Source organism: Hemibagrus wyckioides, linkage group LG19, assembly GCF_019097595.1.
Source record: "Hemibagrus wyckioides isolate EC202008001 linkage group LG19, SWU_Hwy_1.0, whole genome shotgun sequence".
Classification (NCBI taxonomy): Eukaryota; Metazoa; Chordata; class Actinopteri; order Siluriformes; family Bagridae; genus Hemibagrus; species Hemibagrus wyckioides.
This window is the reverse complement of record NC_080728.1, coordinates 8,697,471-8,717,464: the sequence shown is the minus strand read 5'-3', so window position 1 is coordinate 8,717,464 and position 19,994 is coordinate 8,697,471. Positions and strand designations below refer to the sequence as shown.

General features: G+C 37.0%; 1 protein-coding gene across 1 annotated transcript in view; it reads right to left on the bottom strand.

The window, feature by feature from the left end:
• Nucleotide 1: 1 nt before the first annotated feature.
• The window catches only part of LOC131370204 (proton myo-inositol cotransporter-like), a 49,025-nt gene continuing 29,032 nt past the window's right edge, over nt 2-19,994 (bottom strand). Inside the window, exons 5-10 of the mRNA XM_058417397.1 lie at nt 6,895-7,058; nt 4,737-4,857; nt 2,839-2,964; nt 2,497-2,606; nt 2,152-2,304; nt 2-1,779 (exon numbers count right to left, since the gene is read on the bottom strand). Of these exons, the coding sequence (XP_058273380.1) occupies nt 1,553-1,779; nt 2,152-2,304; nt 2,497-2,606; nt 2,839-2,964; nt 4,737-4,857; nt 6,895-7,058 (901 nt within the window). The 3' untranslated portion in view covers nt 2-1,552. The remainder of the gene's footprint in view (nt 1,780-2,151; nt 2,305-2,496; nt 2,607-2,838; nt 2,965-4,736; nt 4,858-6,894; nt 7,059-19,994) is intronic.

The following is a 19,994-nucleotide window of genomic DNA, read 5'->3' as shown; positions in this document are numbered from 1 at the left end:
ATTACAGTACTGTACACTTTATTGTTTAAATATTCAAATGTCATGAATATTTATTTTCATAGAATAGAAATCTAGCAAAACATTTAGAGCAACAATAATCAAATGAACACTATACATATATTTATATTCACTAGTGTTTCATCGATCATAAAAACACTGTTCGATAATAATAGTAATAAAAGTACTAATTTTACATAGAAAACACACACCCACACCCACAAGATAGATTAGATCTCTCTCTTGAAAGTAACACAATGACTTATTGACTTGAAGCCTTCCCCAGTGTTAAATACATTCTAACACATGTGGCACACCCTAACATCTGGTCAATAAAACTCTGGCAATTAATATACTTTCTTGAAGCATTCTCTCCTTCACTGCAATAATCAGAATTGGTATGAGCATACCTGATAAAAACCTGACTGTAGTAACCGCTCTATGGTGTGCTTCTCCCTTTGGGAAACTCAGCATACTTCAGTGTTAAACATGAAACACAATTATGTTATCTGTTTGTGCTAACAGTGAACAAACACATATTACACATTCAACAGTAATAGCATTAAAACGAGCTTGTGTTAGTTTGCTTGATATTGTTGCTTTTACAATACCCATCAACTGCTTTGTTACACATATAGCCACAATATGTCTGCTTGGCACTTTTCTATGTGTACCAAACTATCAAGGTGTTTACTCACGGCAGTACAATATAAACATAACATTGGATATTACACTACTCGTCAAAACATGTTCCACTCTGTTACATGGACAAGAGCAATGAGATGCAAAGCCATTTGTACACAAGGCTGTGAAGGAAGACTAAATAAAATTCGATCAAATAAAGGTAAACATGGGTTTGAGTTGAGTACAGATATTGTGAAAAACTGACTAAGGTGGTCATAACACACTATAAAAGAATGCAAAAATGTTTTGTTTGGTCTACCTGAAATAGACACGAAATTTTGGACAAATCAGTTCCAACACTCTCAGCTCCAAATACAATTTTGTGACAAAAGAGCTGCTCCGGGAAACAGCAGAATCCAAATTACCACCTATGTGTGGTATGCTACAAAATTTTTAACTATTAAACTGTTAGAATGTTGTTTACAGAAATGAACTGAACACTGGTGAGAACAAGTTGCCAATGCCAAAGCCTAGCATCTTCACAAAAACATAAGACTACCATAGTCGACTGACAGTTGTTCTGTATAGCAAACACCTCATTTTACCTCAGTGAGCACAGAAAACATTGTGTAATATCTGTCAGTATACTGTCAGTATCTGTGAGCACTGCACTATCCAACTCAAATACTTTTAAATGACATCTCACCAAAGCAGGTGTAGCACTTTTTGTTTTTGTATGTTTGGATATGTCAATTCCATTTTTCCTTTAAAGTGGAGTGCAGTGTTTGTAAGATGCAGCCTGACTGCTACAGATGGGACTGATGTCATGGTGGGGTGAAGCTGAAAAGTGATTTCCTTTTCTACTCTCCTCATGCCGCGTGCAGAGCTGAGAGAGGATCTACTGGGTGTTCTTTGAACTTTCACCTGAGGTTTACTCCACGTCTGAACCGTCATTATCTGACAGGTGATAATTTGATCCCTTAACCCGGATGTATTCCACCTGCCGGCCCTCATCTGAGTCTGATGCACCACAAGAGCACAGGCGGCTTTCAAATAGCGACTCGATCTCCTCTAGCCGGCGGCCTTTCGTCTCAGGGAGACATCCGTAAACGAAGAAGAAGCCCAGCAGTGCCAGGCTTGAGTACAGAAAGAATGCACCTAGAAGATAACAGAGAAATCTCAATCCAAACTTCAATATCAGACCTATAAGAGCAAACTGAATTGCAAAAAATTTATATATGTTTTAATCTCTCCTTTTAGGCTCAAATAACTTTTTAGTATCTAATATATGACACAAAATGTTTAAATAACAAAATGTTTAAATATTTAAATAACATTATTTTTTGTCTATTTTTAATTGTAATTTTATTCTTAGCCTATTTTTATTTTTTGTTCTATTTTTATGACGCAGACAGTCAAGCTTGACAGTGTGCTCTGTTTACAAAACCTAAACTAATACCTCAGATATGTGAAAACAAACATGGCCGGATAGCCTTTTTTATATTTTGGAATTTAGAATTATAATCGTACCATAGTAGGTGAGGTATTGGGCTATGTGTAGAAAGGTCAGAGACACTAGCACGTTGAATGTCCAATTCACTCCAGCTGAGCAGGCATTGCCTGTGCTCCTTGCCCACAGCGGGTAAATCTCTGAGTTAACAGTCCATGGCATCGGGCCCAGTCCTGAAAGACATGCTTTTATTTAGGATTTAACCTAAAAGTCATAAAAATATGTTTATCTAAACAACCAAAATGAAACCAAGGACAAATTGTTGGGAGAAAATCAACTTTATACTAATAAGCATGTCAGTTTAAATGAATCCAGCACGGACCATTAGTATTTCAAATCAATTAGTTTGTTCTCAAACTTCTTACCTGGAGCAAAGAAAGCCAAGTAAAGAATAAGACCTAGGAGAACCAGCCAAGAGTAAGAGGTTGGGCAGAAATTATAAGCCCATAAACTGTTGGAGCTGGAGTTGGAGCACCTGCAGGACAGTAAACAGAGATATCAACTTGCAAATTGCAAGGTAACCATAAGATACTGCGATACTCTGACAGAGAAGAAAAAATGAGTCACGTCTTACTTAAAAAGAAAGGGGTAATGTGACATCCAGAATGATCTAATGTCACTTTTGTGTGCTGCTGAGCTTTAGTGGAAAATCTCGACCTGCAAAGGCGAACTCACGCTCACACACTCAGATGCCGATTATGACTCACCTGCCCCACGCTGCTCTCTCTGTGGAGGCCTGATTGACTGGCACACAGGAGGAAGCGAACACAGCAGTGCCGTTCTGCTGGTAGCAAAAGCCACAGCCTGGATCCAGCATACATAGTTCACATGACCTGGTGCAAAAGTGAGCACACGCTTTTAGTACAGAAACTTGGATCTGGAAATTGTGAAAATAAAAGTGCTAGCTTTATTACTCATTATTTTAAGGTATTATGTTGTTATTTTGACTTGCAGTGAACTTCACACTTATGTCAGCCAAGAGCAGGAATCAGAGGGTACAGCGCACACACAGACTCACACAATTAAAGATGCCATTACAAATTTCAAAGATTTTATAAGGGAATAATATACATGTGTATGTGTAAGGAAGACAAAGAGCAGAGAGTAGACTGAACATAAATGACAGAGCAGGCTAGCACAGATTGGTTTGTTTTTGTGATGACAGCACAGCCATTCAGCCTCCATTATGGACTAATGAACTAGTGTTGTTTCAGCAGCTGGGTGGTATGAGAGTAAATTGGGACAGAACAAGCAGCTTCTCTCTCTCTCTCTCTCTCTCTCTCTCTCTCCCTCTCTCTCTCTCTCTCTCTAAGATGGCATGGCTTCAGGTTGCAGGGTCACATGCATCAGAGGCCCTATTACAACAGCATTAACCAAACAACAGAGACCAAAGGAAGCACACTGGCCATGTTTGATCTTTACTACACAGAGGGAAGTCCATTAACACAACAATTTACAGCCATCACAGATCCAAAGGCAAGATCCTGGTTTGTTCATCTTGGGTTCTTAAAGTAAATGGCTGATTTAGCTAAATACATCAAATTTCGAATGTCCCGATTCAGGATTGGACAGCTGATTAACCTGCGCATGTTTTTCTTTTTTTTTGAGTCATAAATAATTCATAAACCATGATTGGACACTAGACTAGCCCATTTCAGCCAGCAATCTCTGTGCAGCACCAGCACACCTGATGCCACTTGTCAGCTAATCAACCCTTGATTAGATGATTCAGTTGTGTTGTAAGGAGATTAATAAAAAATCCATGCAATAAGAGCATTTGTTTTTAGTCAATGTGAATTTTGAGTGCCAATAAATTATCTCCTTATTGGTAATTTGCACACTATAAATGACAAGACTTACATACTATATATACTATATACTACTGTATTTCCGGAGAAAGTAAGATGTGAACTTTTGCTTTCACCTAAAACTGGATTCTCCTCCCACAGCAAGGCTATACTCCTAAACCTTTCAGTTACATAAATTCTTTACAAAGCTCTGAATATGTACCTAACATGACTGAATGGTGAGAACAGTAAGCCATTAATACTTAACAAATCTGTTTATGCCTACATGCCACTGTATAGACAATTTGAAGTGATTTCATTTTGTTTTATAGCGGTACTTTATGGTACCAATTATGACTCTAAAGAGATGAGACACATCTGTTTTGAACTTGAAGCAAAGCTAATCATCTTTAAACATCCTGCATTCCTTTTCAACTTTTCTTTAAACAGAAATGTTTTCAGTTGGAAACATAAAGGAAAAGAAAATTCTGTGAAAATTTTCTGACATCTCTGGTCTGATGAGCTCCCTTTAGTGAAATATTTTACTGAAAAGCAGGTGAATGGATACACAACAACAGAGGATCTGCTACACGCAGTTGGATTATGAAAACGCACTGGTTCATACAGAAACAGTAGACTTGCTGGACTATGTGCAGTACTAGGATTTGGCTACTGAAATACTTTGCATCTGAACTCTGAATCACCAGTCCACAACCCCTTTCCGAGAGCCATTATAATCTAGATAATATGCAATATACTTGCCGTAGCATTAAGCTGAGGAGGACTAGAAGGACACACCCAGCATGTACTATACTCACATATAGGTAAAGCAGCTGGTGTTGGCCAGAGCATGGTCAGCATGGTGAAGGGTGACAGGGGGAGAGTGCTGAGCAGAGAGCAAGAACCCAACAGCCAGGAGACATAGACTCAAACAAGTTCCTGCTCACACAGAAGAAAGGAGAGTGATATTAACACAATATGTAAAGCAGTATCAAACATAGGCCAGGTATTATAGATTAAAAAGCTGTTTCCATAAATTATAATCATACATTTCTAAATATACAGTCATGTGAAAAAATTAGGACACCCCACTGAACATTCAGTTCTTTATAAAGAAATGTCAACAAGTCAATTTCTGATCTTGTTTTAATTTGTACCTGTAGATAAAAGAGATGTAATTGCTTGCAAACAACATACTATTGCTTTGTTTTCACTTATTAAACAAGGAAAAAGTTAGGACACCCTATGCCCCAATAGCTAGTGTTTCCTCCATTGGCTGAAACCTCTATGAGATGTTTCTTGTAGCCATCTACCAGTTTCTGACATCGACTGGAAGAAAGTTTCTCCCACTCCTCAATGCAGAATTCTTTCAGCTATGTGATGTTTGTGGCATTTCTTGCATGCACAGTCCATTTCAAATCACCCCACAGGATCTCATTAGGATTTATATCTGGGCTTTGACTCAGCCTTTCCAGAATTCTTCATTATTTTTTATTCATTATTATATTCAGCCAGTCCCTGGTGGTATGTTTTGGGTCATTGTCATGTTGCAAGGTTCCGTTCTGCTTTAGCTTTGATTTTTTTGACAGATGGTCTCACATGTTCCTCATGCACCTTCTGATACAATGTAGAATTCATAATGGATTCTATGATGGTGAGCTGGCCAGGTCCTGCTACAGCAAACCTTAACACTTCCACCTCCATGTTTCAGTTGGTATGAGGATAATTTGCTAAAATGCTGTATTTGGTTTACACCAAACATGCCCTGTTATGGTGTCCAAATAATTAAATTTTAGACTCATCTGTCTGGAGCACATTATTCCAGAACTCTGTGTTCTTTGGGAAACTTCAGTCTTGCCCTCATGTTTTTTAGATAGCAAAGGTTTCCTTCTTGCACACCTCCTATAATAACTAAAGTTGTGTCTCTTTCTGATTGTAGATTCATGCACTTTGACATAAATTGTAGCAAAAGCTTGCTGTAGGTCCCTTGATTATATTATAGGGTTTTTGGAGACGTCTTTAAGCATCTTGTGGTCTGCTCTTGGGATGAATTTGCTTGGATGACCTGACCTGGCCATGTTGGCAGTTGTTTTTAATGTTCTTCACTTGTAAATGATTTTCTGGACAATGGAATGGCTGATTACAAATTCTTTTGAGATCTTTTTATATCCCTTACCAGACTCATAATCATCAACAATCTTGTTTCTGAAGGCCTCAGAGAGCTCTTTGGATTTGGATGCCTCTCACTTCAACAATTAAGAGCAAACCAAGCTAAATGTCTGAGGTTTAAATAAGGCAAGCCTCCTTCAAAATGCTCTGTAAAAGTGTTCTAATAATTTGCACCTGATGTGATACACCTTTAGGCCAATTTATCCATTTTAAGTACAAATAAATGTGGCGGTGTCCTTACTTTTTCCTCATGAGAATTTGGATTTTTTAAAATTACATTTTACAGATCATTTAAAAAAGATGTTTCTTTGATTTTAGTTGTTTAGTTATATTACTTGAATCTTTCAATATTGTTGAAATGAAGATCAAATGCCCATATCTTTAGCTATGTAAAAAAAAAACACAGGCTTTCAATGGGGTGTCCTAATTTTTACACATAACTGTAAATGCATAAAATGACTTTTATGCATTTTAAAATCCAAACTATGGTTTCTACATGATGATCTATCAAATGCTCATGAAAACCGATCCTTAAACTTAGTTCGAACACAAAAGTCACCCAATTAATTTACTGTAGCTTCAAACACCAGGCATTCACTTAATCACTGACAGGAAAATGCAGAACATTTTCTTTTCTGTAAAAAGTCATTCTTTCTCCTCACTCTTTGTCTCCTAGCTAGTCACCAAGGGCTCCTGTTTTCACAGTTGCTTGGCAATATCTCACATTTTTTAAAATTACTGCATAGTCTCTAAGCCACCAATACAATAGTGAAAAAAAAGAAGGTGAGACATGCTGTACATACTCACCTACAAAACTGCCCAGAGTCAGTTTTCTTCTCCCCACTTTTTCTACCATCCACACACCCAGCAGTGTGAACAGAAAGTTAGTAAAGGCGGTCAGTGAGGACAGCCAGATTGCCAGTTTATCATCCTGCACTCCAGACATCTGCAAAATGGTGGCACTGTAGTACCTGCAGGAAGGGGAAAATGGAATTCTAAACAAAATACTAACATTGCAATGCACTGTGAAATTCTCATCTCAATAACACCCCAGAAGGTCTAAAGAATCAGAGAGGTGTCAGATTAGTACTAATTACATTTGATATATGTATTTGTGTTTTGGTTAAATAAATAAAAAAAGAAGCTCCTTAACTCAAATATTATCAGTTAATACCGTAAATGACAGTAATTACTGGCATGTGTTTTATAAATTCCAAAAGCTTACTATGATATACAAAACAAAGCTCTGTCCACTTTATATTCACTTAAACTTTAAATATGTTCCCTGTGTTTAACAACCATGTGCATACTGTAAATGTCAAAATGTTTCATTTAAAAGTTTAATCTTTAATGTCATGACTAAAGTTTGATATCAAAATGACATTTTAAGTGATTACACACCCTTATGCACTTTAATCCTTTTGAGATACTTACAGAATCATGATCTGATTTTATCTTAACCTTTTTCTCATATTTAACATTTATGCCACCATTTACACACCATTTATTTCTGCAAGACCAACTGAGACATATACTATATTGCCAAAAGTATTCGCTCACCTGCCTTGACTCGCACATGAACTTAAGTGACATCCCATTCCTAATCCATAGGGTACAATATGATGTCGGTCCACCCTTTGCAGCTATAACAGCTTCAACTCTTCTGGGAAGGCTGTCCACAAGGTTTAGGAGTGTGTTTATGGGAATTTTTGACCATTCTTCCAGAAGCGCATTTGGCTCTCAGTCTCCGCTCTAATTCATCCCAAAGGCGTTCTGTCAGGTTGAGGTCAGGACTCTGTGCAGGCCAGTCAAGTTCATCCACACCAGACTCTGTCATCCATGTCTTTATGGACCTTGCTTTGTGCACTGGTGCACAGTCATGTTGGAAGAGGAAGGGGCCAGCTCCAAACTGTTCCCACAAAGTTGGGAGCATGGAATTGTCCAAAATGTCTTGGTATGCTGAAGCATTCAGAGTTCCTTTCACTGGAACTAAGGGGCCAAGCCCAGCTCCTGAAAAACAAGCCCACACCATAATCCCCCCTCCACCAAACTTTACACTTGGCACAATGCAGTCAGACAAGTACCGTTCTCCTGGCAACCGCCAAACCCAGACTCGTCCATCAGATTGCCAGATGGAGAAGCGCGATTCGTCACTCCAGAGAACGCGTCTCCACTGCTCTAGAGTCCAGTGGCGGCGTGCTTTACACCACTGCATCCGACGCTTTGCATTGCACTTGGTGATGTATGGCTTGGATGCAGCTGCTCGGCCATGGAAACCCATTCCATGAAGCTCTCTGCGCACTGTTCTTGAGCTAATCTGAAGGCCACATGAAGTTTGGAGGTCTGTAGCGATTGACTCTGCAGAAAGTTGGCGACCTCTTCGCACTATGCGCCTCAGCATCCGCTGACCCCGCTCCGTCAGTTTACGTGGCCTACCACTTCGTGGCTGAGTTGCTGTCGTTCCCAAACACTTCCACGTTCTTATAATACAGCTGACAGTTGACTGTGGAATATTTAGGAGTGAGGAAATTTCACGACTGGATTTGTTGCACAGGTGGCATCCTATCACAGTTCCACGCTGGAATTCACTGAGCTCCTGAGAGCGACCCATTCTTTCACAAATGTTTGTAAAAACAGTCTGCATGCCTAGGTGCTTGATTTTATACACCTGTGGCCATGGAAGTGATTGGAACACCTGATTCTGATTATTTGGATGGGTGAGCGAATACTTTTGGCAATATAGTGTATAAATAAAAAAGACAGATTTCTACCAACAACCAAACACTGAAGCGTCATTAGAAATGTTTGTATATTTACTGAGGAACATTTAATTTTTATTTTTTTTTGTTGCAATGAATTATGAATAGATATGAATAAATTCCAAACATTATACATTTAAAATCTCACTCAGATAGACCGTAGTTCAAGCTACAACCAAGTAATAATGAATACACAATCGTAAAAATTCTAGGTGTAAATTTCCAAGGGTTAAAGCACTGCTGAAACGTTCACAAAATGGCTCTACTGATAGTAATTGCAAACTTTTAGTTCAATTGCATTGCATTGATTATATTCTGTATTCTCTCTTGGTCAATTATTTATTTTAATTGTTTATGTACTCTGGCTTGAAATTGTCCTTTTCTTACTGATTGTTTTTGCAATTAGGTTGAAATTGTCTTTTTGTAACCACCTAGACCAATCTACCACTTTTACAAACTAGCATTTGACTCTTGTCTTTCAAATTATAATTACCTGCAGATGTGCTAGATTCAACAAGAGCAACTGCCAAATAACTAAATGCAATTAAAGCAGAAATAAACATGTAAAGAATGATTTCAGGCAAGCTGGCCACTATATTAGAAATATCTTTACACCTGCTTACTCAGCCAATCATGTGGCAGCAGAGAGTGGGAAAGGTTTAGATGATGTTTTTCTTGTCTTTCACTTTCCAGTTTGGTTAGTCTGTGTCCACTAAAGCTGCAGATTCCTCTTTTTGGGTGACCAGAGTATCTGCTTTGTGTTATGAGATGCTAGATGTTTTTTTACACCATTCTGTGTAAACTCTTGGAAGTGTTGTGTGTGAAAATTCCAGCAGATCAGCCTGTCTGGCACCAACAACCCGGCCATAATCAGTTACTGAGATCTCTAAACTTTTTCCCTTTTCTGATGTTTGATCTCTTGACCTGTCTCTATATGATCTAATCCACTGCCCTGTTGCCACATGACTGGCTGATTGGATAATTACTTGAATTAGCAGTTGTACAGATGTTAAATGATTAGGTAATAAACCAATAGGTGACTAAAACAGTACCGCAAAATATAGTCTGTCTCACAACTGAGGAACAAAATCTTGAGTGTATTGTCATAATGAGTGTTTGTCCTCAGTGGTGTTCGCCATTTTTTCAAATCAATCAGAGACACTCACCCTATCCTCATGATTTAAAGTGCTCACTTCATGTTGAGCATACAGACTAAACTGATTGCCCTTCAAAACTAACAGCATATTAACATCCAACAGAGACAGACAGAAATGTCTATCTGAGGCTCCCATAGTCTGCAGCAGACACAGCACAAACGCACACACACACACACACACACACACACACTCTCTCTCCCAGTGTACATACTTTCATGCTGAGGTTAGCATTCAAGATAGCATTCATACAAAAATACTGAATATACTTAACTGTTAATCTTTTTGTGTCAAATTGATCAATATTTCCAACTTAATGTCCTAAAGTCAACATTTACACAAAGAAAGTTTAAACAGGAACTTAAGTTGTTTTTTTGAGCTTCTCATTTGAGATTAATTAAAATGTCCTGTATAGATCTTATTTATCCAAGATTGTCAGAGACTTCCTCCAAGGTTGCTGTATTATAATTGGACATAAAGGCCAGACACACTTTACAAAGAAAAGAATAGTACAAACATACACTTATTAATGAGAGAATGGGAAACACTGAAAGAAACATCTAAAAGGCATTTGGTATTTTTCCAATATATTGCTGCATGAATACCCCGAGTTGTGATTTCACATTAATCACTGAACATTTGGTTTAACAGTATGACCCTCATTATTTGGCAGGTTATAAAACAGCACTTGCTTCATCACACGTATTCATTTTTCTTTTTAGTAGTTAATTCTGCACACAATATATTGTAGTCATTAGATCCTATGATGGTTATTGAAGCCATAAAATCATTGTGTTTGGGGATGTAGATTATTTAATAATGCTATTAATTTGCTGTTTCGGCTTGTGGAAAAAAATTAGTTTATTTATTTTTTTAAATATTTATTTATTCATTCATTTATTTAATTTGTAATTTGATCAATACTTCCATAAAAATATGTGCCAGTGCTAACATCTCCAGTGTACTCCATGTAAAAAATACATACTCCTGGCAAAGTAAATTTGAATATTTTAAATGTACTCAATTTTGGCCTCATATTATATATATGTACATGAATACAATAGGTATTCCATAGTTTTTAAGTCAATCATCTATTTCAGCATGAAATAGTGTTGTTGTGGTTATACAGTGGTACCATGCAACTATATGAGTATTGGAGCTTAAGTGCGTAGTTACATCTGATACCAGTGTGTGAAATTTTGGTAGTAAATCCTCTGAATATAGCCCTAAGAGATTTATCCAAGCCTTTTCTCAGAACAAACTATTGTCAGGAAATAATCCTCACAAATCATCTTCAACCAGACCCTTAAATAAAGTGCATACTAACTGATAGGATAGTTTAAAGTCATACAATAATAGACATACATTTTGTTCTGTGCTTGTCTCTCATTTTGATATTCTGTTCATCACTTATCTAACACTGACAAATTACAGAGTGTGCTTCACAGCTACTTTTAGACATTTTTTAAATTTTCTGTTGCTCAGCATGTGATATCAAAGTGCTCAGCATCATGTGCAACATTGTCTTGTTAATTACATATCTTACAGTAATTGCAGCACGACAGCTTTGTTGGACATGCTTGGCATGTTGGTTTTGGTAAAATGTTCAAAGCAAACAGATCGAGGGGGAAGTAGAGGAGGAAGATGAGGTCACGGATCTCTAGACCTACTATTAAGCACTAAAATACTGAGACATTTTCAGGCAAGAACATAACACATATTTAGACCTTAATTATAACTTCTGTGTGATTGTTTGTTGTTTGAAATCCATTTCATGTTATCAGAATGTTTTTAGTGAAAATAATAATAAAAAAAACCCTATAATGCAATAATGCTGCTTTATCAAATATGCCAAGTATACAGCCTAGAAATCATACTTTTATAGAAACCATACAGTTTTATTACAAGTGCAACAATCATGGTCTTAAAAAGTACCCAAATGTAATAAAACACTATGCAAAATGAGTCCACATGTGGAGATTTATAATTTTACAAGCAACTGGAAACAAAGTTGTCTGATTTAGACCTCCTTCCTTTGATTTAGAGCTTCCTCTGTAGCGAAGCTCTGATTCAGAGAACAGTGGCTTTAAATACATCTCGTTTGGGTTTCCTCTCAAGCTTCATGCTGTGTGCCGTAGATGGAGAATGAGCTTGATTAGGTGAGAAACCATAGTTTAAACATGTCTGCACTTTGAGTCGCTCCTGCTGCTGCGGCTGCTGCTGCTAAATTATCAGGAAACAGCAGCCTCAAGCAATCGCGCTGAGTTCTTTGCTCTATGATTAATGAACCGAATGAAGCTGTGAGGAATATAGTGGTGGATCATTTAGAATATCTTTGTGATAGTCATTCGCAAGATTTTAAGTTCAATTTCCAATACTGAAAGCCCGCAAAGCAGTTAACCCTCAGTTGCTCAGAAAAATAACACCCTGTCTCTCTTTAGTGGAAATACATGCAATCAACAAGTAAAGAAAAACCAAACTGGACCCTGAACTGCAAGTTGTTATTTTAAATTCATTAGTACAAAATGTGTACGGTACTTTAATCAACTCCTTATTTAAAGATCTTGAGGCATTTTTTGCATTTAACATCTCATAATTTTTTTTCTTAATACATTAAAAACCCAGATTATGTGTGTACACTGGTATTAGTTTGAAATGAGAATATTGTGCTTGCAACTTCAACAATTCAAGTAATTTTCTACAAAAAACTCATTTTTTTTAAAGAAAAAGTGCAGCAAAATCAAGCATTCTGGCCATAACACTAGAAAAACCCTCCACAAAATCCTGTAGGGACTTAATAACTATATTAAGTCAAAACTATTAAAATATTAAATGGAAATAACAACAAAGTGCTTCAAGGGTATTTTTTATTTGTAGTCCAGAGCTTTCATAGACTGCCTCATGCCAGGGAGAAACAAGCATGAATAAATGAAAAATTGTTGGTAAAGATATCTTGCTGTGAGGATTGATTTGCACTGAAAAACAATCAGCATCTAAAAATCACTAGCCAGAATGCGACCCTCGCCCCAGTTGCTTCAATTAGTACAGCTGTTTATCCTGCCTGTGGGAAGACAGGGCTCAGCTGTGTGTCTGAAGAGACCACTCACTGCATGATGTGGAACAATCGTATCTTTTTCTTTTGAACATAATTGCAAAATAATTTGAAACATTCAATGTGGATTTCAGGTCATAAAAAAAAGGAAATGTTATTGCTCTGATATTAAACTGGTGCGGTTAAGGAAAGCGAAATAATTTCACATGCGAGTCAGGCTAAATTAAATCCTGATAACACCAAAGCGCTGGTGAATTCTCCAGAATTTTGATTGGTTAATTTTTTTTTAATGGATATTAATCAGCAAATTACTGATGTTAATAATGTTAATAACATTTTTCTAATATGTTTCTCTGGCAGCAAGATACATAGGTACTACTATGGACACATCACATAAACAAATTATTAAAAGGGTTTAGCTGTTGATATGGTGAAACTGTTCGTTTAAGCTTCTTGACATGGCAAAGTATTCAGGATGGAGGGTTTTGAAGATTGTTAGTTACAATAATTCAAGAGAGAGACAAAGAGTGGCAAGCAAATAAATGACTATCTCAGGCTGCTATGATGTAACTGGAAATATGAACTTTATTCACTGAATGTTCTCCATGTTCTCAAATATTAAATTAACTATTAACAGAAAAAAAAATATGACAGAAAGAATGTTAATGTTGGAGTAATAAGGAAAATAAACATTTTGTGCTGTGCTGTTAGAGCCGCCTGAAGCAGTATCATCCTCCCCAGTGAACGTGATTATTTTTTATATAAAGGCAAATCACCATAAAGTGTTTTATTCTTTACATAACAAACAAATTTTTGGTGCTTTTTGTCTCCAAGTGTCTCTAATAAACTATACAGGTACCTGTAATGTAACTGCGAGGATTTCTACAGTAAGAGAATGATTATAAGCATACATCTGATGTAAATACACATGTGTATCAACTTTAGTTTAGGATTGTTTAAGTACACAATTGTATCTTTAAGAATTCCAAAATTTCTATTACTTCTGTAACATTCTCACCCAACAATATCATCTGGATTAACATCTGTGGATCAATATATGTCTATTTATTTGAAAGTACACCTTCTATATAAAATTTTACTCTGCAATAAGCGGAAGCTTCTTCTGTTTAGTTAGAATGTAATCTAGCACCACTCAGAAAGTTTTACTGGAATCCAGCAGCTTATGCAGAAGGAATCATACTCACCCTGTTACAGACTTACTGGGAGATGTTTTTGTGTTTGAGGACTTATGTTAAAAAAAAAATTACTCAAAATGCCCATCACTACTAAACCCTCAGTGTTGCCAGTAGGGTTAGACATCAGTGAAAAAGTGCTCCAAACACAGATATGCATGTGAAGCTCCCCTGTGGCATAATGACAGTTTTGCTGAAGGTATAATACTAATTATAAAAGGAAAATAAATGAAGAATTATCTCTGCCAAACATGCATTTAATATTTTTCTAGGACATGTTGCACCAAGGTGGCACGGTGGCTTAATGGTTAGCACGTTTGCCTCACATCTCCAGCGTCCTGAGTTTGTGTCCCGCTCACTGTGTGTGTAGAGTTTGCATGTTCTCCCCATGCTTGGTCGGTTTCCACCCACAGTTCAAAGACATGCTACTAAGCTGATTAGAGTCTCTAAATTGCCTGTAGTGAATGTGTGTGTGCCCTACAATGGGTTGGCACTTTGTCCAGGGTGTATCCTGCCTTGATGCCTGAGAGGATCCCGTGACCCGAGGATAGATCGGATAAGTGGTACAGACAATGAAATGAAAAATGATTTTATGCAGATTTTCTAATTAATATTGTTTTCAGGTTCTCACTGTCTACCTTTTGCCACAGGATTTGCTGTGGACTACTACAGAACTGCTGATTCATTAAAATGTACACCATTTTATGATGCAGTTGTAGCCATGCTTTTCCACTATGGGCTACAGCATAGATTGAAGAATAGGCTTGCAGGAAGTGGCAGATCAAGAGTTAAGTCAGTGGGTTATCGGTCAGAAGGTCAGGGAGTTCAAGCCCCAGCACCACCAAGCTGTCACTGTTGGGCCCATAAAGCTGTTAACTCTCTCTGCTCCAGGTTGCTGTATCATGGTTGACCCAGTGCTCATGGCAACAGGCATGGCAACTTAAAAGCCAAAGTAAAAACATAGAAAAGAACTCAAAGAGACACAAATTCATTAAACAGCGAATATTTTCACAATTGAATGTTTTGATTTATAGTTGTGGCAGTTTAATCTTTGTGCGATTTTGCAGCAGCTTCCAGATTTATTGAAAATCTTCAGTACCCCAACTCTAGAGAGTGTAAAGTAAAAAAAGATAGACTGAAAAAAAGAGAAAGAAAATTACACAGCAGCCTTAAAAGCCCCAGACTGGTTCCTGAGGGTCAGACTGCAGTGAGTACCAAGAATCAGTGGCGACCCTTGTCAAATCTCTTTGGAAAAAAAACCCTCCCACTCTCTAATTGGCTCTGTCTCTGTCAGAAGCCCATGGGAAGATGATTAAAAGCTACTGGTTGAGGAAGAAGTGTGAAGAGTAATGGAGGAATACATTAGGACAGAGCCTTCAGCTTGACAGTGGGGGAAGGGAGCTAAGTGAAAATATGGCAATAGATCCCCCTTTTCTGGTTATTGCTGTATGCTCAAAATTGTTCAGAGGGTGGACACCTCCACAGTTGAGCCCTTTATTTGTGCCACATCCTAACCTGTAAACAAAGTACTGACATATCACAATTCCAAGTTGCAATGTGCATACAAATTTCCAGTTGCTTTGCACATCACTACTGGCTAGACTGTAAGTACCACAGGAAGTTGTGCAAGTAGTGTGCAAAACATGCACTTTTTGAAAAAAAAACAAAAACAAAACAAAAACAGGAACAGTTTTTACAGGAATGAATTATCAATTAAGCTATACATTCTTAATAAAGCTGCATGGATGGCTAAAATATCATATAGCAAATAAAGGTAGATTTCATAAATAAGGATTTTGAAGGACAAAACAACATTGACTGAAAAGAGTTATTTCCAGTTATTTCAGTGTAAAAAAAACCCCCCAACCCTGCTAACTAACCCATGTGTCAAAGTGTAAATATAGAAGACTGGGCAGGTTAAAGAAACAATTATCACCTTTACACCTTTAAATTGGACATAACACCTGTTCTCGGTTAGGTGTAAATTTTACACATGGTGTATCAGTGCAGCAGCCCTAAATTTACTCATTGGTAATTATGACCAACATATACCACAGCACAGCTGAAGCCTCACTAATTACTAATTCACTAATTAACTCACTAAGTCACTAATTAAAGGTGTTGATTAATTTTCTATAACAATTTTCTAGAACAGCTCTGACAATAATATGACTGCAAGTGAAATCAAATATTTATATTAATACACACTTTCTAGTGATACTATAATTGTTCCTTTATTTGACCAAAAAAGTATTTGAATTACAAATAAATTAAGGTTCCTGTAATGATTTGATTATGCAACATTTTTTGGAATGGTTTAAAATTTCAGTGCTTTCTAATAGTCAAAGGTGAAGCTGTACCTTTAAGATTTCCACGAAGCAAAGTAGCATTCCTCAGGAAGGACGAATTCTTAGCTAGGTTGTGTGCACAATAAAGTAAAGACATGTGGTGTTCTAATAGTACTTTGCAGAGACACACAGCATGTGCATCTTGATTCAAGTGTCATGAGCTGGATATTGTCCAGGACAAAATGTTCAATGCCTGAACTCTAGCAAGCAGAAGGAAAAGCCACAGATCCATGTTAACACCTACTAATGCTGTTCTGCGAGCCTCACTGGAGATGAGCAGGCTAAGCATATAGGGAGAGAAGGACAGGATTTCTCTCACACACTTGGAAACTGGGAGAGCTCAGGCTTAGCATAACAATGACTGAAAATTCCAGTGAATCACTATGGCTGAGGAGGAGGTGATCTGTTGGCATAAAATGTCATGATGGTTTGTGTCAGCCTGTATGTATGAATAATATCTAGCCTGTAGGTGACATTCTCAGTCAGAGAACAATAAATTTTTTCCTGAATATGCCGGTTCGATATTACTCTGATTTACAAGTACAACATAAAATAGGAGTGATAAAGACCAGCCTTAAAGAGAAGGCTGTATTTGATCCATTTGGTTGTCTCTCACTATGAGAAAGAGCAGACGTTTCCTTGGTTTTAATTTATTTAAAAGTGGTTAGAGGGTGACTGCATGCACTAATACGATTGCCAGTACAAAGGTTTTGTAAGCAATATGACAGGCAGACATCGATGACAGACATTTCATTGGACAAGAGGTTGCTTTTTGTGCTCTGTAGTGCAACAATCCTGTCAAGCACATTAACATCCTAAAAAACACATTAGTGATCTCTGCTACCCAGATTGACCAAGTGTTGGATGGATGGAGACTGTGAGAGTAAGAGATGGTGCAAAATGGAATTAGAAAGAGTGATAGAGTGAAAGAGGCTGTGAAAGAAAAACATATTTAGTTCCTTTATTCCTTCCTGGATTCCTTAAAATTCCTAAGATTTCCGATTCCTAAGATTTCCGATTTCTTAGTTGGATTCTTTCTTTCTTTCTTTCTTTCTTTCTTTCTTTCTTTCTTTCTTTCTTTCTTTCTTTCTTTCTTGTTGCAAGTGTATTCAATCATTTATTTTCAGTGGCTGCTTTGTAATTGTCAGAGTGAATCTGGAACACTGGGTGGATGTTGGGAACTGTGTTTATTTATTAAGGCACCTTGGTTTGTCTTGTGTATGAAATGTGCTATATAAAAACCATGCCTTGCCTTTGATGAAACTTTGCTATTCTGAAGAAAGTGGTCTATTCCAGGGTGACCCTGTCCCCATCCACAAGGCACAAGAGCTAAAATTATATACAATGTACTATGGCTGTCACAGTCACCTGATCTCAACCCAACTGAACACTTTATTTGTGACTAACATTTTAGACAGTGCCACTAATTTTAGCATCATTTTAGCCACTAATCTCCATCAGCAAAACACCAACTGAGAGAATAGCTGTTCTAAGAATGGTGGTCAGTAGATCCCTCCAGTAGATGATCATCCCTCCAGTATTCCATTACCAATGGTGTTTAACCTTCCAGGATTCTATTACCTCTTTTTATCTTTTTATCTTTTTTTTTTTAACTTTAATTAAATTTAGTTTAATTTTTAATTAAATTTATAAATTTAGTTTATTTATATGCACAGTCTAGGCGGAGGTGCTGGTATTTCATTTTACTGCAAGTTGTAAACTGTGTATGTGACAAATAAAAATCTTCCAGAAATAGGAAGTATCAAGGAAAGGAGCACTGAAGTTGTTCTGGTGACTCAACGTCTTACCTAGACACTTAGGAGTTTCCCTTTCATTTGTTTATATGCATATACATCATATAAGAATGCCCTGAAATTCTTCATACGTAGGGGAAATGGGATCATTCCAACTGAGTAGGTGAGTAGGTAATACCAAGATTGAGGGGAAAGGTTTGAGAGAACAAAAGAGAGAGAGAGAGAGAGAGAAAGAGAGAGAGAGAGAGAGAGAGAGAGAGAGAGAGAGAGAGAGAGAGAAAGAAGCATTGCCCCCTTGGGATCTGACCCATTTCTCTAATGAAAGGGAATGAGCACAGCACCACACACAGATGCTACACAGCACCTCAGAGACCGGCAGTAATCTGTACCTATTTTGCCGTGTCCACAGCCAAGTACACATGCACAAATACCCAGACCAAAGAAGAGCAAAGTCAAAATAAAAATGATGGATTTTAAATTTACTTTAGCAAGTGCACCCCATTATAATCCTCTTTGTGCACATTAATGGTTAATATTGCTAACTACATGGCTATTGATAATAGTGTAGATGCAACAATTGGCTAGAATAACCTTCAGAGTCAAAACAGGAACTCTGAGATAAACCAAGAGCGTGTAAGGCAAATATTGTTTAAGAGCCAATCTGTCAATCCTGAGCATCAGCAGTCTTTAAACACACATACTCTTTTTTTATCTGACTCTTCAGTATAAACACAAGCAACATTTTATGCGAGCTTATTTTGTAAAACTCATAAAGACACAGAGGAGAATAAAGAGACAAAAAAAACCCCTTATAATCTATTACAGTATATAAGATAAAAAGTCATACAAACGTGTGTGTGTTTGCACACAGACCAATAAATCAATCATTATCTGATTTAGGTAGTTAATCCAAACAGCACATTGGTAATCTCTTAAAGTCACAGCTTTTTATTTAGTTATTTATATTGAAGAACTCATTATATCTATGGATTCTTCAGTAAGTTACAAAAGTAAGTATAGCAGGTCTAGTCTCACAGGCAGCTTGTTGCACTTCAAGAGGTTAATGAATGAAGCTGTTAAAGACACCCAACGTTTGTATTAATATGTAAGCTTATTCAGCCCTTGTCTATCGTTAAAGTGATATCTTGTTATTGTACATCTGTACTAACTGACTCATGTACACCTGGAATTTCTAATGTTAAGATTAAATAGGTTCCATTATATACACATTTACTTTGTATTCTAAAAGTATTAAGTATTATTATAAGTTCTCGTTACACTACCCAGGTGCACAAACTTCATCATAACCACTTGAGCATCATAAAGCCATGACTGAAGACTTTAATTGCTGTTTATATATATATATATACAGCTCTCGAAAAAAATAAGAGACCACTACAAAAAAATCTTATGTTTTTTTCTTACAAGTACATGTTTTGGTGAGATGAACAGTTTTGTTTCATTTTTTGTGAACTGCTGACAATATTTCTCCTAAATTCAAAATATAACTATTGTTATTTAGAGTGTATATTTAAAGGAAATGACAACACATCAAAATAACCCAAGATCATGCAGTATTTGCAGAGCTTTAATAACTTAAATAAACTAAATGGAAATAATTTGTAAACAAATTGTGTTAATGCTTTG